The sequence below is a fragment of the Artemia franciscana genome, chromosome 2 (genome assembly GCF_032884065.1).
Source record: "Artemia franciscana chromosome 2, ASM3288406v1, whole genome shotgun sequence".
NCBI lineage: Eukaryota > Metazoa > Arthropoda > Branchiopoda > Anostraca > Artemiidae > Artemia > Artemia franciscana.
The window spans coordinates 3,453,297-3,477,499 of record NC_088864.1 but is presented as its reverse complement, the minus strand read 5'-3'; the positions used below and the strand labels follow the sequence as shown (position 1 = coordinate 3,477,499).

The 24,203-nt window shown below is 35.2% G+C and overlaps 2 protein-coding genes across 8 annotated transcripts in view; one reads left to right on the top strand and one right to left on the bottom strand.

The window, feature by feature from the left end:
* LOC136036065 (eukaryotic translation initiation factor 4E-binding protein-like) overlaps window positions 1-24,203 on the bottom strand; it is a 54,847-nt gene that overhangs the window by 2,167 nt on the left and 28,477 nt on the right. Inside the window, exons 2-3 of the mRNA XM_065718025.1 lie at window positions 24,026-24,162; window positions 21,644-21,787 (exon numbers count right to left, since the gene is read on the bottom strand). Coding sequence (XP_065574097.1) covers window positions 21,644-21,787; window positions 24,026-24,161 — 280 coding nt within the window. The 5' untranslated portion in view covers window position 24,162. The remainder of the gene's footprint in view (window positions 1-21,643; window positions 21,788-24,025; window positions 24,163-24,203) is intronic.
* Window positions 672-19,571, top strand: LOC136036033 (tudor domain-containing protein 3-like). Of its 7 annotated transcripts, none has more exons than XM_065718015.1 (3): window positions 672-770; window positions 6,070-6,087; window positions 18,129-19,571. In XM_065718015.1, exon 3 carries the CDS (start codon window positions 18,129-18,131, stop codon window positions 19,425-19,427), a length of 1,299 nt encoding a protein of 432 aa, XP_065574087.1. In that variant the 5' UTR covers window positions 672-770; window positions 6,070-6,087; the 3' UTR covers window positions 19,428-19,571. The 7 variants fall into 7 exon arrangements, with proteins under 7 accessions (XP_065574087.1, XP_065574063.1, XP_065574045.1 ...); XM_065717991.1 differs by having other exon boundaries at window positions 752-770; window positions 6,070-6,170; XM_065717973.1 differs by lacking the exon at window positions 672-770 and adding an exon at window positions 776-864 and having other exon boundaries at window positions 5,959-6,087.

Here is a 24,203-nt window from a genome sequence, read left to right as displayed (position 1 = left end):
TTTAGTTGAACAAATGCACATTCTGCCCTTCGGCTCTGATAATTAAAGGTGCCACGTTTGGCAGTTTGGTAGAACAAGATGTATGTGTAATGAGTAAACACAGGGTGAGGAGTCGAACGGTGCAGTCAGATTTGTCCTATCTTGTACCGTTACAAACGGTACGAGACGTACGCCAGTTTTGACGGAAGTAGATTATGCCATGGAGCTATAATGGCATGTGTCTTATATTTTTTTCAAGGAAAGAGGACTCATACGCCAAAAATGGATTAATTCTGAATTCCCTCAGAATATATTGGACAGAAGAAGATAGGATTTATCTGTAGGAAAAAGAAGATATAAGCCATAAAATAGTATAATTTTGAATTCGTTTGGAATAGTTAAATTTAATTTATACCACTGCAAAGAGCATAAAAACTTAGTTTAGAACGTCTTCCCTTTATCTCAATTAGTCTCATCCCTCAGAGCGACCACAGGCGACAAACATTCTCCTGTTTTTGGCTCTCCTGAAAAGTTCCAAAAATGTCATATGTCGCACATTTTATTTTTCATAGCCGTTTTACCCCCTGTGGAACCCACGGTAGAGAAGATTAAGAGAAAATAGAAAGACTTTGCAATAATGTCTTTTCAAAAATTCCATTTTTTTTAGATTTCTATTTTACAACGTACAGAATCAGTAGTAAATCGCAGTGTCCATACCTTTTAATTGTTTCACCCACTTGTCACATCGCTGGAAAATTTTTGTAGAAGAAATCAAATAAACAAAATACAAGGTTATACAGAAAAGGAGGGGGAAGAAAAGAGCAAAGATTATTCTGCAAAAATTACACAGTTGTAGAATTGAAAATTGAGAGATCCTGAACCTGTGTTTGGATAAATCTTTTTGCCTTGTCGTTGCGAATTTATTATCTTTCATTTTTTACTGATAGGCTATATATTTGAAGGAAGATTCCTCAAGGAGGAAAAAATGGGGGATCCCCATGATGACCATAATTTTACAAATAATCTTGAAAAACTTGATAAGAATTGTACTGTACTAGCATGGATACAGTACAAAAACCAAATTAAAGGAAGAATGACTCCAGGAGCCAAATTACTAGTTGCCAGAATCCTTAAAAAAGAACTGGGCAACTATGGAACAATCATTGAGGCACCTGGCCCTGGCGGCTCAATGGTTATCCAAACAAGAGCACCAACCACTACAGATATGATCACACTACAGAAAATAAAATTCAACAACAATGAAATTATCTTTGAAAAATATGACAAAGAAAAAGCAGACAACTTCAAAAACAACATAATTGGAAAAAAAGGTATCTTATTTATTGAAAAAGAGACTGCAGACTTCGCTGAAGTGGAAGATGAACTCAAAGAAAACCCAGAAATTGAAAAAATACTAAAAATAGGCAATGATGAAACCAAATCAGTATATACAATCCTAGTTATTTACAAAAATCCACAGAATTTTCCAAAAACAATAAATTTTTGGGGGATAAATAAAAAAGTAAAACAATTTATTCCACAACCAGTACAATGCTTTAAATGCCAGAGATTTGGACACAAAGCCCAAGAATGCAGATCAAACCAGAGATGCCTACTCTGTGCTGGGCTCCATGCCCACAGTGATTGTCCAAGGACAGAACAAAATTGTGCTAATTGCAAAGGAAAACATCCAGCAAACGCTAATATATGCCCTGTCAAGAAAGAAAAAAATGAAATCTTAAAGGTGTCTATCACAAATAAGATACCCATCAGACACGCAAAACAAAAAATCAAAAATCAAACAGAATTCAACATAAATCAGAGTGAATTTCCTCCACTTCCAGCACCCTTAATTTCTACTATACCTACCCATGAGACATCCACCACCCTTAAGAGACTTGAGGAATCAATAAAAAAACAAGAAAAAGTAATTAACAAATTAACCGAAGCTATAACCATGCTTTTGGACCTAATCCCCAAATCCAAAACTCTGCAACAAAGCAAAATGAAACAAATTAAAACATTTGTAAGAAAAATCTCACAAAAAGAAAACACAGACTCAGATACAGAATCTGAGCTATCAAATGAGGAAAAGGAAGATGAATTCACCAGTAAAAGCAATGAAGAAACAAAAAATCCAACAAGAAAAACACTTTCAAAAAAATCAAAAATATGAAAATAATACAACTAAACACAAACTGCCTGACAAACAGCAAAAAAACAGAGTTAAAAAATGTTCTAATAAGAGAAAAACCAGATATAGTATGTCTACAGGAAACTTTCCTGAAAGAAAAAATAAAAATTTCATTTAATGGGTATAAATGCTACAGATGGGACAGATGCAATAAAAAGGGTGGGGGATTATGTACTCTTATAAAGGACCAATTTGTCAGTGAGGAAATCCCTACCACCTTTGGTGGAAATAATGAAATTGGCATAATAAAAATAAATAACATCAATGGGAATACACTTTCAATTATAAATTACTATAATAACAAAACTAATAACTTTGATAAAAACCAACTATGGAGCACTCTCAAAAATATTCAAAACCCCAAAATAATTTTGGGTGACTTCAACCTACACCATCAGACATGGAACACACAGGCAAAAAATCATCAAAAGGCTAACTGCCTCCTAGAAATAATAAATGATCTAAACCTCCACATAGCCACCCCCTGCAATCTTGAAACTCACTTATGCAAGCAAACTGGAAAAATATCAACAATAGATCTAACCATAATCTCAAGGGACCTACAACTCCAAACAACTATACACTCCTCCCATGATTTTGATAGTGATCACTACACCTTATACATAGAAACAAATTCCAATGACCCAAATAAAAGATTTTTTAACCCTGATAAATGGTCATTTAATGAAAAAAGGATCAAAAAGTGGCAAAACGAGCTAGAACTAATTAACTTAGATCATATTGACCTACTCCCAACAAATGATGCTATAGATGAAATCACAAAAATTATCTATGAAACTGCAAAAAAACATCTGAAAGTAATTGATAAAAAACCACACAAACAGCTAAACTCCACTCCTGGATGGACTGCCAGATGTGAAGCTGCCAAGAACAAAAGAAAAGAAGCCAGGAAAATATACAAAAGAAACCCAACACAACTAAACAAAATTGAGCTTAACAAAGTTACAGCACAAATGAAAAAAACCATCATCAAAGAAAGAAATGCTGCATGGACAAACCTTATAAATTCCAAATTCAACCACAACACTCCTCTAAAGGATCTATGGAGGAACTTCCACAAAATAATTAAGAGGGAAAAACCCTCACAACAACCAAAAACACTTCATATAAACCACCTAGATTATTATAACCCTGATGAGTTATCAGAAGTCCTAGCCAATCACTTTGAAAATAATTTTCAAACAGAACAAACAACCAACACACACCAAGGTAATAGCCACTCAATAAACAACAGCACAATATCAACTATAATTAAATCTGATGACATTATTAATGAACTAAAGACACTAAAAAGAGGTGCAACTGGAATTGATAAAATTGATAACAGAATGTTAAAAGCACTTCCAATAAATATGATACTCAAGCTTACCAATCTATTTAACAAATCACTAAATGAAAATATTATACCAGAAAAATGGAAAAAATCAATAATAATTCCCATATTAAAACCTGGAAAAAATCCTAAATCACCCTCTTCATACCGACCAATATCCCTTTTATCATGCCTAGCAAAACTAATGGAAAAGATAATCAAGAAAAAAATTATAAATGACACACAAAAAATAATTCAGCCAGAGCAGTGCGGATTCTACAAGGGGAGATCCACTCTGGATGCATTGCTTAGGATGGAGCACACCATAAAAAAAGGTTTCAGTAATAATCAAGTCACATGTGCAATCTTCTTTGATGCAGCAGCAGCATTTGATAGAGTCGACCTACAAATCTTAAAAAATAAAATAAACTCTCTATACATAGATATACAACTAAAAAACTGGATAAAAAATTGGATTTCTGACAGAAAATTCTGTGTGAGAACCCATGGTGTTTTATCCTCTGAAAGATACATAAAAGCTGGAGTACCACAAGGGGGAGTTCTCAGCTCAATTCTATTCTCCCTATATGTAAGTGACCTGACAACAGATAATCTCCAAAGAACTAACTTATACATGTATGCAGACGATATCACCATAACTATTACAGGAAACTCAATGGATAAAATAAAAACAAGTGGCCAAAAAGCAATTGATCATGTCCAATTGTGGGCAAATGAAAATAAAATTACCCTAGCTGAAGATAAAACAAATCTTGTAATGTTCACCAAACATACTGGTCAAATACTAAATCCAAAACTAAAACTAAACAACAAGCTAATAAAAACTCAACTTTCCCAAAATTACCTAGGTGTAACCTTTGACAGCCACCTTTCATGGAAAAAACAAATAAACAACACTCTACAAGCAATTACAAAAAGACAAACATTTATCAATGCAATTGCAAGTAAATTCAATGACATTCCAAGAAAAATTTTACTACTCCTAACCAAATCAACAATTCTCAGCAAATTAGATTATGCCTCAATATTATATTCTACAGCCTCTCAACAATTGCTATACAAATTAGATGTAAAATGGAATCAAACATTAAGAAAAATAACAAATGCTATGCCATCCACACCAATACCTGCACTACACCTTGAAACACACACATATTCCCTAAAAACACGCAGAAAAATTTTACACACTAATTACATTATAAAAAAAAGAACCACAACCAGCAATGACCTAATCAAAACAAACATCATAGATCAAATAAACTTTTTTCCAAATGAGCAAACAAATAATTTACCTGCAATTATTTTCATATCGAAAAGTTACACAAATGAGTTTAATCCCCTAATCTGTAAAATTGAACACTATAAACCTCTGAATGGACTCACTTGTATTGACACGTCACTGCAACTACAAATCCTAAAGAAAACAGAAGAACAACCACTATACCTAAAAAACTTGACATTGCAATATATTAATGAGATCAATTGTTCCCAAAAAATCTACACAGATGGTTCTAAACAAGGCAATAAAACAGGACTAGGTGTCTGGTTTGAAAGTCGAAATTTTTCAATAAAAGAAAGACTTCCAGATGAGTCCTCGATCTTCCAAGCTGAAATTAAAGCAATTGAAATTGCCATAACAGAAATACAAAACACTGAAACACCAGATTCTTTCCTAATATGTTCTGACTCACTATCCTCCCTTCTATATCTTGCCAATTACCAAGTCTCACCGACAAAGGAAATGGCAAAAATATCCCAAATGATCAAAACCCTCAAAGAAAGAAATTTCACCATAAAAATTATCTGGATCCCATCTCACATTGGGCTATATGGTAATGAGATGGCGGATATGATGGCTAAAGAAAGTCTTACACAACAAATTTCTTTACTTACTACTAATCACCCTGTAGAAATAAAAAAAAGAATCAAAGAACATCTTATAAAAGAAGAGCATCTTGTTTTCAAAAATAAATGCAAAAACAAATATCAAAAAATTGTAAAAGACAATTTCATCACCAAGAACCTAATACATCCAAACAAAAACATTGCAAACACAATTTTCAGAATTAGAACAGGACACAACAAAACCAATGCTTCATTATTCAGATGGAAAATTACAACATCACCATTATGTGATCTATGCAAGATAGATGAAGATGCAGAACACCTTATAATGAATTGCTCAAAATATAACCAAGAAAGACATTTACTTAAAAAAAATGTAAAAAATAATGCAGGTGGAAATTTTGATTATAATGAGATTATTGGTATAACTGAAACAGGAAAACAAGAGAGTATGACAAGAATGCTAGGATTGTTTTTGAGAGAAACAAAACTATTAGATTACATTTAACCACAACTCTCCCTGATTTTTTTTTTTTTTTTTTTTTTTTTTTTTTTTTTTTTTTTTTTTTTTTTTTTTTTTTTTTAGATTGGAGGCAACAACAACAACAGTGCAATAGCATATGAAACCAGCGTATCTGGAGTGAAGAGAGTCAATTCTGTATGCTCCATCATCCCTCTCACAACAACCTTCTACAAGGTTATAGGTTAAGCAAAAGTAAGCTTATATGTAAAGTGGAACTTCTGAGCAATTTTAATTAGTTGAAGGTGACCACTGGGCTTTTTGTGGAGGAGGTGAAGGTTAACTATGGCTTTCCAAATTTTTGTATAATATAATAGGCTAGCAGCTCTCCTGAAGGAGACATGACATTTTAGCAAGCAAAGAGACATTTTAAGTCGCTCATTTCTATAGTTTTGCGCACTTTTGCTGTAATTCATCCCTTGCCTCTCTGCAATGGCCTCATATAGGCTTAGCCTATATGAGAACTAACATAAAAAAAATGAAATTCTTACTTTATACAGCATATTTAGGCTACATTAATCAGATTATCTTGTTTCCATCTATTGTTATTATTCACATTTTAACCCATTTAACATATTATTTTTTTCTTATTCAATATACAGCACTATTACTCAGGCTTACCTGGCTATCTCAAAGTCTAAACACAGTAACTGCAGAAAACTTTCTGATTAAGTCACTAATGAGCTAGCTAAGAAATAGACATAGCCTATCTTTAGAATGAGAATTGGCAAAATTCTAGTTTAGTGACTTCTTGCTATCTTGGAAAGGGGTTAGGTTAGGAAAATGAAACTTTCAGGGATGGGTCTACAGGCTAAAGTATATCCTGGGAAGGTATTTTAAAGTACCCACCTCCACTCCTTCTCGCTCTAGAGGGCCTTGAAATTTGTCTCCATGACAGGTCAATACCTATTGAATTTTGACAAAACAACATTTTACCTTAATTTTCAGTTACCAGTTGCTTTTTCTCTGCCTTTAGTTCTGAAAATGCAATTCCTGTTATTTGAGTTGAATTCTGAGCCATATCAGTGTTTTTTTCAAAATTTAGGAAATGTATTTCCATATCTTTAAAACCTTATAAATTGGGATTGAGCAAAGTTGTGAAGCTGAAAACCATTTTCTTGTAAATTCTTCAAGCAGAAGATCTATTTTACAAGGTTTCACTTTTATACAAAAATATTTTTAAGGGTCATCAGAGGTCAGGACCCTCTAGAGGGAAAGTGAGTAGAGGTAGGTACTTCAAAATACCTTCCTGAGACATACTTTAGCCTGTTGACCCATCCCTGGAAGTTTCATTTTCCTAACCTAACCCCTTTCCAAGACAGCAAGAAGTCACTAAACTAGAATTTTACCTCAGAATCTTTCCTGAATACAAATGTAATATTCATCTGTACCAGAAATGATCTTTACACTCCCCCCCCCCTAATATGTAAATATATACCATGAGCTGTATATATACACTGTATTTTCTGTAAGTCACTGTTTTCTTCCAGTTGATTTAACTACATGTCAAGACAGTAGAACATTCAGTTCATATTTACAATTCAGGGTATATGTTTACACATTAAATAGGGGGGAGTTCGTTTCTAGTATAAGTGAATGTCATACTTGTTGTCATGATGAAATTCTGATTCTAAAGACATGTCTGCTTTTTTTGGTATCTATTTTGTAAGATAATTGGAATGTTTACTATAACTGGTTTTATAACTGGATTAATCAATAGAAAGAACAACAAGCAAATATAATATTAGGGATATATAAGTGTCCATCAGGGGTGGGGGGTTCATTTTCAGGGTAACAACTATTGTGTTGAAAAGGAGCATAAAGCAAGAAATCTGAAGGTACAACTTTGTTTTTACATTCATTTTGCATATAGTCTAGGGCTAAATAGAGAAGGGCTGGGGATACAAACAAAACCCCTAAAAAAGAACATAAAATCAGCCATCCAAAAATGTATCTCTTTTTATTCTAGCTATCTCCTTCTGCTGGTTAAAAAAGTTAAGAAAGTTACTATTCTTAGCTTTGATCCTTTTGGGTAACTAGGAAAGTTTTTCTGGTTGATTTAGGAAATAAAAACTTTCAGTAGTACCCAAATTAGGGCTGAGGAAGGTTTTTTTCAAGTAATTAGCTTCAACCTTTCTGCCTAGGACACTGACTCTACATAAATATGTTGCGTTTGTGAATCAAACTTGACACCATAATAACAAAGGAATAGTACCATTTAGTTCTCCATTGCCATAGTTTCCAAATATAATGGTTCCAATAGGCTAAAGATAGGATCAGATTTAGCCCTAGGCTATATGCAAAACCACTAGAAAACAATAGTAACAAAATCCTCACTTCATAATATACATAAAGTTTCTTTTAATCAGATTGTCATGTTTCCTTCCTTTTTTATCCATATTTTTAATCATTTTTATCTTCTGACCTTGAGTTGCTCCTTGCTACTCTAAATTTTTGAAGTTGCTCTTTTTTCTTGATCTTTGTTTTGCTTTGTTTTTTTTTTTTTTTAAACATAGACATGTCCATTTTAGCTGCAGCTATTGTAGTGAATAAGCATATTTTATTCATGATAGCAACCATTATATTTTGAAAGTGTCAACTAGAGAATCAAATAGTACTATTCTTATTTATTCTAGTCTTTGCTTCACAAGAGGGGATAGACTACAATGATACCAAAAGTAGGACTTTTTCTTTCCTATTAAGCACTGTTTCCATTAGAGTGATTGCTACAGTGAGAACTGAGTCACAGCCCCCCTCCCATCTAGCAGGGCCAATTATTAATGAGAAATAAGTACAAATAATAATGCAAACATTAAGCCTTTCTATATAGCCTAGGACTGTATCTGGTCCCATTAGAGGGGCAGCAGGTTGTGCGAAAAGTGTGGTTCAATCCTGCTTTCTGGGGCTATAATGAAAGAAAGGTTGAGATGGCTAGGCCACATTCTATGGATGAAGGATGACAGATTACTGAAGATTGTCCTTTTTGGCCAACCATCTGGGGCTACATGGAAAGCAGGTCATCCTTGCCTGGGTTGGGAGGATGTCATAAATAAAGATTTAAAGGAAATGGGAACTTCCTGGGAGGGTGTAAAGAGGGAGGCTTTAAATAGATTAGGTTGGAGAAGGAGCGTGCGTAGCTGTGTTGGCCTCAGGCGGCTTGGTGCTGCAGTGAGTTATTAGTAGTAGTAGTAGTAATTGTCAGAGTAGGAACTAGGGAATTAAATGGCACTAATATTTGTCTTTAAAGTGATTACTAGAGCTGTATCTGGCCCCATTAGAGGGGCAGAAAATATCCGAGTAGGAACTAGGGGATCAAATGGCCCTACTGTTTGTCATTACAGTGATTAGGCTAGATTAAAAAATAAATGCTTGAGGAGGCATTTTCAGGCTCCTGCCTCCATTCCTCTATTACTGTTAAGTGGTCTCACATGCATGTCTAGACATGTGTCTGGCCAGAAATGAATGTCTAGACAACTACCATTCACAAGTAAAATTTGGTGCTTGGCCAGACAAGTTCTAATTACCTTAATTTGCACTTTGAATCAAAATAAAGTTCTATGTTGGATCTGTTTGGCTCTCTTGTTGAGATGGCAGTTAAACATTTTACACAAAATATAAAAGAAAGAGTTGTGACTGTGTTTAAAGCCCAGTGACATCCCTTCTGACTAGAAATGTGCTAGTAAAAGATGCAATTTAAGCCCACTTAGTATGGTGACTGCAAATAGGTATGATCAAGGGGGCCATTCTTCTGTATTTTAGAGTAGACGCCACCACACAACATCAATTTCTGATAGAGTATGCAAGTAGGTTGGGTATGAAAAGCAGCATGCTAGAACAATTAAGTTATATATACATATATATGAATCACTATTTATGAGACACTGATGATGGGCACCTCTAGTTGTATCTTGAAGGTTTGGCCTCCCAATCTTTGTTGAGCCCCCTTTTAAAAACTTCAGCTGACATTGAAGACACTGTCTCCTTGCTTAAACAGTTCCAATCATTAATGAACCTTTGGCTAAAGAAGTCTTGTCTTATTCTACTGTTAACTCTGTGCTTATGAAGCTTCTTAGAATCACCTTGTGCTTGTCTTTTGTTGAGTAACTGGGTAAAGAGCTTATTTTGGAGTTGGTTGACAAACTTTTATGTGAGTAGCAGGTCACTGTGCTTGTGTTGGAAGGTCAAAGATGGGAGGTTTATGCTAGATAGCCTTTCACTATATGGTAATATAGTGAGTCCAGAGATGCACTTGGTGGTCCTCCTTTGTATGCCTTCAATCAACTGCATATTACCTTTGTAAAAAGTACCAGCAAGGCATGCTGCAAAGTCAAGAACTGGTCTCACAATCGCCTTGTATAGCTTCACAAAGATTACACTTGATCAGCTCGTATGTGTTCTTTTAATAAGTCCAAGGCAAGAATTTGCTTTGGAAACAGTTTGTGCAGAGCATTCATGGAGCTTCAAAGGATTATCTACAGTGACTCCCAGGTCTTTGCCACTGGTGCAAGTTTGGAAAGGAATGAGGGATAATGTCTGGTTATCATTCATAGTGCATTGGTACAGAGAATTATTGTGACCAAAATGAATAGTAATGCATTTTGATATGTTGAAAGAGAGGAGTCACCTAACTGCCGACGCCTGAATGTGGTCAAGGTCATGCTGTATTGATGATTTATCAGGTACACCAAATAGTTTCGAGTCATCAGCATAAAGGGTCAAGTGGTTGTTCACTTTGGTAATCATATCAATTGTATAAAGAAAAAACCTTGAGGGTCCCAAAACTGTTCCCTAGGGAACACTGCTTAGAACATTATAGGCCTGGGAGTAGGTACATTTGCTATCTGTTGTGAAGAGCCATACAGTCTGAAATCTACCGGCCAGAAAGTCCAATAGCCAGTCTACTAATTCACGGTGGATTCCTGCTGCTATTAACTTAAAATGAAGCTGATTATGTGGGACCTTGTCAAATGCTTTGACTAGGTTTAAAAGAATCAAATCAACAGGGAGGTATTTGTCCAGTAACTGGGTGACCTGTTTGTAAATGTCTAGAAGGTTAGTTTCTATAGATTGTCCTGGGAGAAAGCCATGCTGCCTGTTGGGGATAATTTCATTAGTAACAAGGTGTTAAAGAGGTGCATTACTAACAAACCTCTCAAGGACTTTTGCGACAGCAGATGTGAGGCTGATAGGTCTATAATTTTCAGTTTTGGATCTATCCCCTTTTTTAAAGATAGGTGTGATATAGGCTAGTTTCCATTGCAAGGGGACATACTTATGATCAAGGGAATGTCGAAAAAGTATATATAGTGCAGGGGCAATTTCATGAGGAGCTTCTTTTAGCAGACAATGATGAATGTTTCAGGACCAGCACTTTTGTTGATGTCCAGGGTTGTGAGTTGTTTTTCACCCATAGAAGCAGTAACTAAAGCAGCTCATTTGTCTCTGGGTGTTGTACTTTAAGTTGGGAATGGGAACATTATCAGGTTCATTTGTGAAGACTGATGCAAATTGCTCCAGCTATATTTTGGGTGCCAATGACTTCGTTTCTGTCACTTGTTTTATGGGTCTCCAGTTGTGATCTCTGCATGATACATAGTTCCAGAATTTCTTGGGGCTCAACTTACTTTGGTTAGTGAGTCTTGTCTTAAAATTACAGCAGAGTTGTCTGGTGAAATTCCAATTTCAAACTTAGACATATTTTTCATAATGGCCTGGCTTATTATTTCTTCTCCAATGGCATTTCTTTAAGATTTTTGTTGCCTTATGCTAGCTGTCATGTGTGGTATGGTCTTAGGTATGGGGGTAAAACTTTCAATTGTGTCCTGTTGCCGAGTTTCCATGACTAGAGCCCAGAATTTCTCCCACTGCTTGTTGATCCTACCCTGGAGGGTCAACTCCCAGTTAATCTGCCTTATTGTGACCCTATTCGCCTTGTAGTCTGTAAACATTTTTTTTATGTATCTTTCTTGCTTTGTGTTCATGGGTAACTAACTCAATAGCGAGGTGGTCACTTTTACCAATAAGCAGGAGATAATTTATCCTTTGGATGATTTCACTATTGTTAACAAAGACTAAGTCAAGTAATGTTGGTTGTTGGTGGGGGGGGGGGGCAAAAACGTGTTGGTTGGTTGATTGCTTGAAAAGCAGAGAGATCGTGAATATAATCAATAAAGTGACTGATGGTGGAGGAACTACAAGTAACTGGGTTATACAGAAACCCTTCCTTCCACAAGAGATTGGGAAAACTGAAGTCACCTCCTATAAGAAAATCACCTTTGAAATTTTCTGTGGCTTTGCAGAACATATTTGGGAGTGCGTACTCAGTATCAATGAAGGAGGAAGCTGAGGGACTTCAGTATACACATCCAATTCCGTTTTGGTGTAGGCCTTGGTCTGTGATTAAATAAAAAAACTAGTTTTTTTTAACTGAAAGTAAGGAGCGACATTAAAACTTAAAACGAACAGAAATTACTCCGTATATGAAATGGGTTGTCCCCTCCGCAGTCCCACGCTCTTTACGCTAAAGTTTGACTCTTTGCCACAATTCTACTTTTTAAAACAACTAAAAACTTTACCGTAAAGAGCGTGGGACTGCGGAGGGGACAACCCATTTCATATACGGAGTAATTTCTGTTCGTTTTAAGTTTTAATGTCGCTCCTTACTTTCAGTTAAAAAAACTAGTTTTTTTTATTTAATTTCTGAACGTTTTTGAATTAATGCATGTTTGATTTTGGCTCTCCGCACATAAATTATTGAAATGAAATTAGTATATTAATTTTTTTTTGGCTAAATGGCTTTCTCTTAGTTTTGATCAGACGATTTTGAGAAATAAGGGGTGGGGAAGGAGGCCTAGCTGCCCTCCAATTTTTCGGTTACTTAAAAAGGCTACTAGAACTTTTAATATTCAATAAACGTTTTTATTAGTAAAAAATATACGTAACTTAAGAATTAACTTACGTAACAAACTTTTATATTCTTATATTTTTATTATGTGTACGAGGGGGTTTGTACCCTCGTTAATACCTCGCTCTTTACACTAAATCGTAAGTTTTGTTCCAATTCTTTAAGAATGACCCCTGAATCAAATAGGCCGTAGAATAAATAGTTGAAATCACTAAAAATATTTTAGCATAAAGAGCGAGGTATTTATCTCCTCCTAAATACCTCGCTCTTTATGCTAAAGTATTTTTAGAACCCTTCATATGCGTAATAATCTCTGTTTGTTTTAAATTTCAATGCTATTCCTTACTTTCATTTGAAAAAACGTTTTCATGTTTATTTTTTCATTGTTTTTTTTATCGTAATGCTAGAAAATTCTGCGCCCTTTTCATTGAATTTTTTTCCCCCATGGCATATTTCTCCAAGGAAAGATCCTCCCACATAGCCCCCTCCCTCAACCCTACCCCCAAAACCAAAAAAATCCCCCTGAAAACGTCTGTACACTTCCCAATAACCATTATTATATGTAAACACTGGTTGAAGTTTGTAACTTGCAACCCCTCCCCCAGGGACTGTGGGGGAGTAAGTCATCCCCAAAAACATAGTTATTAAGATTTTCGACTATGCCAAACAAAATGGCTATCTCAAAATTTTGATCCGTTGACTTTGGGAAAAAATGAGCGTGGGAGGGGGCCTAGATGCCCTCCAATTTTTTGGTCACTTAAAAAGGGCACTAGAACTTTTCATTTCCGTTAGAATGAGCCCTCTTGCGACATTCTAGGACCACTTGGTCGATACGATGACCCCTGGGGAAAAAAAAACAAAAAAACAAACAAATAAACACGCACCCGTGATTTGTCTTCTGGCAAAAAATGCAAAATTCCCCATTTTTGTAGATAGGAGCTTGAAACTTCTACAGTAGGGTTCTCTGATACGCTGAATCTGATGGTGTCATTTTCGTTAAGATCCTACTACTTTTAGGGGGTGTTTCCCCCTATTTTCCTAAATAAGGCAAATTTTCTCAGGCTCGTAACTTTTGATGGCTAAGACTAAACTTGATGAAACTTATATATTTAAAATCAACATTAAAATGCGATTCTTTTGATGTAGCTATTTATATCAAAATTCAATTTTTTAGAGTTTTGGTTACTATTGAGCCGGATCGCTCCTTACTACAGTTCGTTACCACGAACTGTTTGATATCAAACCTAATGATATCTATGGATGGCAAGCTAGATTATATATAAAGTTTTTGGACAATATATGCTGCTTTTACATAAGCTAGGATTCCATGCTTGCATTCTTTTGAGGAGAGGTTAGAGATGATTTGGTAACCGGGCAACTGAATATGTGCATCTTCTAATTTACTCTTGGTATTCTTAAGGCATATTTTGGTAAGCAGAACCAGAGCATAATCTTTACTATAAATTAGACTTTTTAATTCATTTATTTTGTTAGTACTGGGAATGATAGTTGCCTGAACACTGATTTCTGACCAAACACGTGTCTAGACATGAGATTCTAGCTAGACACACATGTAAATGCCACTTTCAAACAACAAGGACACTGAAAATGAAATCTGTTGTTTGAATTGATTAAGAGGAAACTTATAATGAAAAAAGAAATCACCAATGCAACAGCAAATACACAGAATTAACCTACACCATAAAAAAACATATAAACAAAAAAGAAAGATAGAAGGAGAAAGGAAGGCTGTTTTCCTACTTTAATAATTAATATAGATCAGTACTTGAATGAGGCCTTAACCTATTCATCCATCCAATTAGATAGGTCCTCAAGATTATGTAACCATATATATTTTAAAAGACAGGAAAAAATTAAGAATTTCAGCTCTTAATGAAAAAGACCTCCATGTGCAATATTTGGCAGCAGCAGGCACCAAATAAAAAAATAAATAAACATGAGTGAAGAATCAGCAAAAAAGAGCAACTGGAACAAAACAGCTGAAGAAGGTGTAATTGTCTTTGGCAGGGTGCCATTTGGGGATGCTCCGATTTGAAAATTTTGAGTGTCCTCAATATTTTGGAAGTACTTTTCTTTCGATTTTCTTGAATTTTTTTTTTTGTATTTTCAGTGAAAATTAACTTTCTTGGTATTTCCATTGAAAGAATTGAAAAAAAAGAATAGCTCCCCTATAATTTGAACAATATATTTTGTTGTTTTTGCAGCTAGTTTAGAGTGGGAATGATCCAACAAGATTACCAAAATTAATTCTTGGAGTCAAGACATACATACTCCTGGCATGGCTTCCTTGAGTTTTGCCTTCTCGTGATCTTTAAAGCCTTGCAAGTATGGGGAAAAGGGTAGGAGCTTGGAAATGCCTCCTTGCAAGAATTTTGGCTTAACCTTCCTGTTTAACTTAAGAATTGAATTTTCGTAAACTTTCGGCCTTAATAAAGTGTTTCCCAGTATTTGCACTGGATTCCAAGTCAAACTTAAGTCAAAAAGGATTCTAAGCAAATATATGCACCTCTGCAGACCCTTATGTGTGCTGTAGATCTATCTTTAAAATTTTCTTCACTTGGACACAACATTTCTTCAAGGTCACAGTCCTAGAGAGGCGGAGAGGAGTGCTTAAAGATACCCTCTCATGCTGCAATTTTGGGCTGTATATCCATTCCAGAAATTTTATAACTCCAAGAAAATAACAAAAATTTATCCCCCCCCCCATAAGAAAAAAGAGGACCCAAATTGATTTTTCTAGACATTGACAAATTATTGTCTCCACAAACATTTGTCGTCCTGTTCTCCAAATCGTCAAAACTGAGTACTATATCTTGCTGTAGCATGAACTGATGAACTCTCATTTTTTTGAATAGTTAAAGTCTCTATGGCCCAGGGAAAACGAGGAGGAGGCTGAATAATAATTTTCTACAAGTTTCAATTCTCAAAAACAGTTAGTATTACATCACCATAGAAAATTTCCTTTTATCTATAGTATAAAATGTATATTTTGCGACCTACATTATTTCATGAATGGTGGTAAAACATATGCTGTTAATTAAAAAAAAAAATTCAATTAAATTTGGGTGTATGTGTGTGTGCTGACCCCAGAGTTTTTGTTATCTGATGTTTGAACTATAAAAAAAATGGCTATCTCAAAATTTGTATCAGATGGGTTTGGGGAAAAAGAGCGTGGAGGGGGGGCTAGTTGCCCTCTGATCTCTTTTGACTCTCAAAAATAGAACTAGAACTTTCAATTTCCAATCAAATGAGCCCTCTCTGAAGTTTATACGAAAATCCATTCCATAAGAACCACATATGCCCCCAGGACATAGTTCACAACGTCTACCCTGGGCCCAGGGGGGTTGTGTTGACCCTGGAGTTTTCGTTACATGATCTTTGAACTATATTTAAAAAAGTGGCTGTCTCAAAGTTCTTATAAGGTGGGTTTGGGGAAAAAAGGATGTGGGGGGGCTAGTTACCCTCCAATCTCTTTTGACTCCTAAAAATTAAATTAGATTTCAATTTCCAGTCAAATGAGGCCTTTCTGAAGTTTATACAAAAATTCTTTCCAGAAGAACCATATATGCCCCCAGGGCATAACTTATAGCACCCGCCCTGGGCCCTGGGGGGTTGTGTTGGATGAATTTGGGGAAAAAGGGACTTGGTGGAGAGGATAGTTGCCTTCCGGTTACTTTTGACTCTTAGAAAGGGCACTAGAAATTCTGATTTACGATCGAATGATCCCTTCCAAAGTTTATACGACCATCCCTTCCTTAAAAACCTTATGTGCCCAGAGAGCACATTTTACAACATTCGCCCCTGGATCCTGGAGGGCTGTTGTAATCCTGGAGTTTTTATTATATTATTTTTGGTCTATTTTGGATAAAATGGCTATACGAATTCGATTGGACGCATTTGGGGAAAAGAAGGTTGGGGGTGGGAGGGGCTACCTACCTTTCAATTTCTAATCATGTGATTCCCCTCCAAAGTTTATAACCCCATTTTCCCCATAAAAATCTTATATGCCCCCTCGGCATAAGTTACAACCCCTCCCCGGGCTTTGAGGGGGTGTATGTTGACAACAAAGGTTTTGTTATTTGATCATTGGACTTTTTCAAACAAACTGGCTATCTCAAAGTTCTCATTGGATGTATTTGGGGAAAGTAGGGCGTGTGTGTCAGGGGGGGGGGTTAAGTCATGACAACCTTTAAAAAATTATTTGACTATGATATTTGCTCGTTAGGGCAATAAAAAAAACATCAACTTATCTTATTGTTAGGCACATTTTTGTTGGTCAAAATGCTTCCAAATATTTAACCAATAGACTAGGTTAGATAAATAATGTTAGAAAAATATGCATTGATCAGGCTATTATGGCGCTTTCTGGACGTTTTAAAGAGCTTTACATAGGTTAAATATTTAAAACCATGCTGAAAAATTTATATGACATCAAAAATAAATTAGGGTTTGAGAGATTATATTGTGTGATAAACTCGACAGTACTAAACTGAAAGATTTAGGTGGAAGCTATTTTTATAATAATTAGAAGAAGAAAGCTAATGAAAGCCTGTAAAATGAAGTAAAATTTATAATTATGGCTGATGGACAGCAATTCCTCAAAGCTCGAAAGACGGTAATGCAGCAGATTTCTATCCATGAGCAAATTTACACTTGATTACAGACAAAAAATATAATACCCCAGGAATTGAATTTTTAGATATGAAAAAGATGAAAATGACTGCAATATAATGGTCTATGTAAAGAAACAGCCTGGCAAGTTTTAAAACCTTGATGACCCCCTCCCCCTAAGACTGGGAACATTTGCATCTATGGTCCCAAATTAAATTAAATATTTAAAGCTATGTTAGGCAAATGATAAAGATAGTTTAAAAAAGGTTATCCAATTTTATTGGAATAGATAGCAAGTTGTCAGAGACCCTGCAAAAAAAAACTTCTTGTGGAGGGTTGAGACTTAATAACATGAAGTCTCTTATTACAGGTGCCCTCCCTGCAAAACTGTTTGTCAGGGAAAACCGTCATTTCCCTGAAAAATTACCCCAGTAAGCTATGGTCTAATTTGTGTTGTTTTTTTGGATATACCTTCTCCTGCATCTAAACACCCTTTGAGTAAACACAACTAAACCTAATTTTCTAGTCTAGCTCATGCGGAATTTGAACTATCAGCTTAAGATTGTAAGAAGACTGGATCTATCTGCCTACAGAACAAGTTCTTAGGGCAATAGCTGTAGGTTTTAATCTTAGGTGAAGTAAACTGCTTACTTGTATAACAATACGAAAAAAGGTCTTATAATCTTCTGTTTTTCAACAGATGGAGCTGGAACAGTGGAAATTAAAACAAGACATTTATCAGAAGCTGCAAGGCTCTACAAACTTACAAGCAGCAGTCAAGAATTTACTGAATGAAGACATTCGTGATGTATGTGACCCATTTCTGAAGTCTCTTAATTACAATGACAAAAATGTCCAAAGTCAACCTATGATACTACAAATTGTGAAAGTTACCAACGTTGCAATATCTAAACAAAAAAGGTTGACTGATATTCAGTCTGTAAACAGATTACTGAAGTTAGAACTCACAGATGGAGAAAAAAAAATTACTGCAATTGAAACTGAGGTGATAAATAAGCTGGATGAAAGCACACCCCCAGGAACCAAAATTCTTCTCAAATTTCCAAAGGTCCTTATTGTAAATAAAATATTCCTGTTAAATAATACTAATGCAGAGATTAAAGGTGGCAATGTACAAATCCTTGTAGATAAATGGCTAGTAGAAAAATCGTTGACAGCACATGAACGATCTTACATTTCCACTGATAATCCACCCCCTCCATGGATTCCTTTTGGACAAAGAATTCCCCAGTATGTGAAAAGTTTTCAGACTCTACAAACTAAAGATACAAAAGAGGACAAAGACTATAAGGAAAAACGAGACACCACATTGAAAGACATTCAAAGTGAGAAGAAAACTTTCTCACGAAATGTCAAATCCGTGAATGATCATGTACAAGATGTGATTGCAGCAGGTTTTACCCTTTCCCAGGCTAAAGGTGCTTTGCATAAAACAAAGGGAAATGTTGATAATGCCATTGAACTACTCAGAAATCAGCAGAAAAATAGAAGTTCTAGGTATAGAAAAGACGATGACGATTACGAAGGGAGTTGCTCTGCAAAGCCATCAGCATTAAGTCTAGGTGATTTTTTGCAAGTGGGCAAGGACAAAATACCAATTAGTGCTGAGACAAAGCAGTCACATAACCCCCAAATGAGTTCTAGAGGTGCAAGGGCAAGGATACCATATAATAGAGGTTCGACATCTGGAAGAGGAAAAGAAGTTGATGAACTGGCAAATGCATTTCAGTCGTGGCCACGTTTACAAGATGATACTGAACAGTGGCCAGGACTCGATGAAGCTATAGAAGCAAGTAAAGCTGCAGCAGTGGCTAATCCAGCTCCAAATAACACCCAGAATGCAGCTTATTCCCAAATGAATAGAGAAAGCCAAAGTGACTATTTACCTCCTTTTTCAAATCCTCAAAGGGGTTATCACCGTGGTGGAAGGCGCGGTTCTTCGAGCAGATCCAGAACATATTACAGAGGAAGACGCTAGATTGGACTACTAATATTATCAAAATTGACTAGAATGAAAGAATACTATGCCATTCAAGAAAATAAAAGTGACTTATAGGTCTTATTTTATTTTTATTTTGTAGCAAGTAAAGTTCTAGTGGTTGTAATAAAGAACTCTCCTCAATTGGCAGTTATATTAAACTACAGTATGAAAATAATAACTATCTTTTTAAAAGAAAAAGAAACGGTCCTTATGAAATGGATAATTATGGAAAATTCTTGGAGAAACACCGCAAAGTACAGAAGGGGGGGATCAAAACAATGTGAGGATTCCTCAGGGTCTAACTGAGTACCCCTACCATCTGAAAAATGCTATGTAAAACTGAACTATGCAAACAATAACAACCTACTTTTTCGCAATCGAATACTGTCCATTCCCAAAAGAATCCATCAACTATAGATGGGCAATAGCTCGGGACATTTAAACTATATGGCTCATACAATGCTTGCATTGGAAAATAGAATGTAGAAGTAACTCAGACCTTGCCCCTACCGTCTCCCTATTAAAGGAATCTCATTGTTGGTTTGACTGCTGTTTTCATTCGGAATATACATGTTTAAATGAGGATAATAATGAGAAAAAGGAAGCTATGGAAGTAGTGGAATAAAAAATTTCAGGTCTTGAGAAAATGCTTCCAAAATGTAGAGTATGGAAATAAGAAACAAAAAAAACGGTTAAAACGTACTAAGAGGCAGAACAAAAGGATTCTTAAGTGACTTATAGATTGTTTAGGCTAAGAATTTTTTTTTTGGGGGGGGGGATTCATCTTATTTTTAAATATTACAAGCACAATATTCTTCTTTGAAACACAAAATTGAACCAAGGGAAGAAAAAGGAGTTATCCCTCCTCTGCAAAAATGCTGAAAAAACAAACAAGATAAAATACTTAAAAATCTGGGATTTGGGGCCAAGAAATGACCCTTCTTTTACACAATATATAAAAGCCCTTAAATAAAAAGTAGAACTACTGCTGAATATCTTCTTGAAGGTTTGGTCCATGTACACCCGGATTTGAAAGGCAGAATATGGCAGAGGAGGTGTGTCAAAAACGTTTATATTATTAATACACCAAATAAACAAAATAAGAAAGGAATGTAAAACAATATAAATCAACAAGGAAACACCTTCATGAATCAGGTGACTGAGTTTAAAAAGTAATCCAGGAGATTCAACAGGAACAAAGGGATGATGTCCCATGAATTCCATAACTAACAAGTGGTATTTTACAATTCTAATACTCTAAAACATTACTTTTATAGGCAGGAACAGGCCAAGGAGAAGGCCTGAAAAGTTCACTAGCCAATAATGTTCTGAATTTTAACTTGAGATAGGTTTACTTTATCCTCTAACCCTCCACATTGCCCTGGTAAATTCCTGAGCCTGATAAAGGTTTAGAACATATTTACAGTTTCATGCTTTTTTTCATTTGAGGATAGGTGGTTTTTTTTTCAACGATATACTTTAGAGCTGGATTAAACAAACGCGAGGCATGTAGTCTGTTGTAAATAAGAGGTCAGATTATTTGTGGTAATAAATCGAAGCATATTTTTTTAAACAATTTTCTGCTCCATTATATTTTTTTTTTTTTTTTTTTTTTTGTGAGTAAATCTGTAGATAACGCAAGACAAACCAAGAATATCGCGATCAACGTTTCTTATGACAACGCTAGATGATACTTTTACCAGAGCGCTCCTTAGCTCACTGTTTAAATACATTAATGCAAAAGAAAGAATGTTCTGCTCTAAAATTAATAACCATAAATGACAAATAAATTCTTAAGACGAAAAATATATACATATAAATATAATTTTATATATATATATATATATATATATATATATATACATATATATATATATATATATTATTTAAAACAAAAATTTTTGAAATTTTACTTCAAACGGGAACCAATAACTTGGACAAGTGCCACTGTAATGTTTTTGATGTGTCAATAAATGTAACCATTCTTCAATTGGAGACGTAATAAAAAACAAGCATTTAAGCGGGGGGCTTTAGTCTCATGGTTACGTAAAGAAAAATCAACGATATTTCACATAGTTTCTTATACTTTCAACACGATTCTACTCTATTGCATTCCCTCAAATTTTAAGCTCCCTCCCCCTAAATTAAATTCAAGTGTACATGGATATTTATAGGAGCATCGATTCACAAAGAAAAACATATCCAAAATTTACCTTTTTTCGCCTGTTTCGGTTCGGCTTTGATTCCATTCCTTAGTACTTCTGACGGAAAGCTTGAAACACCTTTTGGCGGTGTTTGGCTTAAAGGCGAATTCTTCAAGTTTTTCATGAAGGAACGTTCATATATAATTTTGGTCCCTAAAAATAATAAGAAATTTTTTATTTTTCCATTGATTTTTTATATTAAATAAGGTTTACCATATATACCTTTCCTCCTTAGTACAATCACAGCTACTTCTATACTTTATAGGGAAAAGTAGTAAATAAATAAGTAAGTCTTAAGGGAACAAATTAATGGGGTTTAGCCGAAATGTTTTCTGTGTTGAGAAAATGATAAACTTTTTTCAATAGATAAGATGCATTCTTGTAAAGCAATGTTAGTTTGCTCAATGGTTCGTTCAGCTTTAAGAGAAAAACAGAAACACACATTCATGGATTTCCAAAGGTATGATGGGATTTCTGGTGAGAATTTGATTTTAAATTTGTTTTTCTTTTTCCCTAAAGGAATCGAAAAAAATTTCTTATACTTGGTTTCCTCATGTTTTGGTACTCAATCTCCCATATGGAAAACCGATGGTTGTTTCCTTGGGTCTGAACAAAACATAGTTGTTGTTAGTCTTGTTGCGACTGTTTAGTTTATTTCTAGGGTTTAGTTTGCCATAACTATACTTGGTAACAAAATCAAACATTGTCCTTGCATTTTATGAAATTATTTTTAAAAATCCGATGCACCAACATATACCTACAAACAACAAGGTAAAACTCCATGAAAAGAGGAGGAAACATTGTGAATACTGTGAAAGAGACTGATTTCCCAATTGAAATCAGGTGTAATTAGAAACGTTCAAATAAATAAAAAAAACAACTGTTTTTGTCAAGTGAAAGTAGGAAGTAATTTCAAAATAAAAGCTATAAACAATTAAAACTAGAAAAATGCTTATGAGGGGGACTGCCTCTGCACAAATATCCATTCTTTAAGATTAACAACTACTACTGCTTTACTGAAAGCATTTTTGAGTGGAATAAATATAACTGTTTGGTAACTGCGTGTTTTCTATTTACATATTGCCTTGAAAAAGAACTCTTTATTATGTTGCTCTTGGACCAGATTATTCATTCTTGAAGGATTGAGGTGAGGGATACAGAACTTGAGAGAACAGAGCGAGTATTTTTTTTTTTTGGGGGGGGGGGGGGTCTCTCGTACACTTCAAATCTTCTACTCATTTCGAGTGTTAACCTTGCTCTTTAATTCCATTTGGAAAAAAACTTGCCTTTTATATTTAATTTTTGTTCGTTTCATTCCTTCAACTCATTACACTAAAGTTTTAACTTCTGAATAACAGTGTTTAGAGAAACAAGGCTCACTTGGGTGTATTTACTTTTCAAAATAAAGTAGAATTTTTCTCAACAACAGGCAGGGGCGGGTGTGGAGGGAGGCTTTAGGGAAATGTACCCACCCGCGGAAGGTCAAAACTTGCACTAATTACAGGGGCTAAAATGCCGACTTGGGGGCCAAACTTTTATTGATGCCCCCCCAAACACTGACTATGTATTTGCCCTGATAGTAGTGGCTCTTTAACACTTAAATTCAAATATTTCTCAAAAAATAAACATGCCAAATATATTCTTCAAAATTTAGGAATACTAGAGGTTTAAACCGCCTCCCCCCCATATATTCATATAAAGCACATCTCCTACAAAATCAAAAATATGGTGCTTTAAAAAAAAATCCACTGACCTCCAGCCTAGTAGCTCGTACACACAGGAACTATGCAACATTCTACACACCTTAATTTTATTTTATCAGAGGTCTATGGTAATGGTTAATTTTTACGGATTTTTAGGGACAAGTGTGTCACCACACACCAGTGTATCGACCGAGGTTCGGAGGCTACATCAATATCCCTTCAAAAACACTAAGTTGATTGGCTATCTCAAAACTTTACTTGGTAAAATTCTGCCCCCATAGAAATTGAGATTTGAGGGGGGTGGCAATCTCCCTCATAATCTCTGTTCGTTTGCAGAGTTAAGCTCACATAAAGTTCAAATAAAGAATTAATTCGTAAAGTGCATGCAAGATAAGACTCGTTACAAATAAATTGCTGAGTTGGACGTGATTTGTTTCAAATATTTTTTCAATAGTTTATTTATCTTTTTCTTATCTTTCTATTGGATGTTAGGCTTTTATGAATATTATTCCAATTGCATAAAAGAATGTGTAGATGTAGGTGCGTACAGGAGGGGGGGGGTAAAGCTAGTACTATCCCCTTTACGCGCCTTAAAAGTCTGACAATTTTTCGTAAAATGTTTTTTTTTATTGCATCCCCTTCTTAAGAAACACATTCCTGAGTGCGCGTCAGTCTCCAGTTAACCTACCTCCTGGTGTGGTTGAATACAAGGTGCCACCCGGAGTTGTAGAATATTCGTTTGGCAACTCTGACGGATCATTCACCTTGATTCGCCTTGGAATGGCAAGTATGGGTGTTTCGTTTAGTGTTCCTTTCTTTTCCATCCTAAAAAACAACGAAACAATAAAATAATCTTAGTTGTGGTG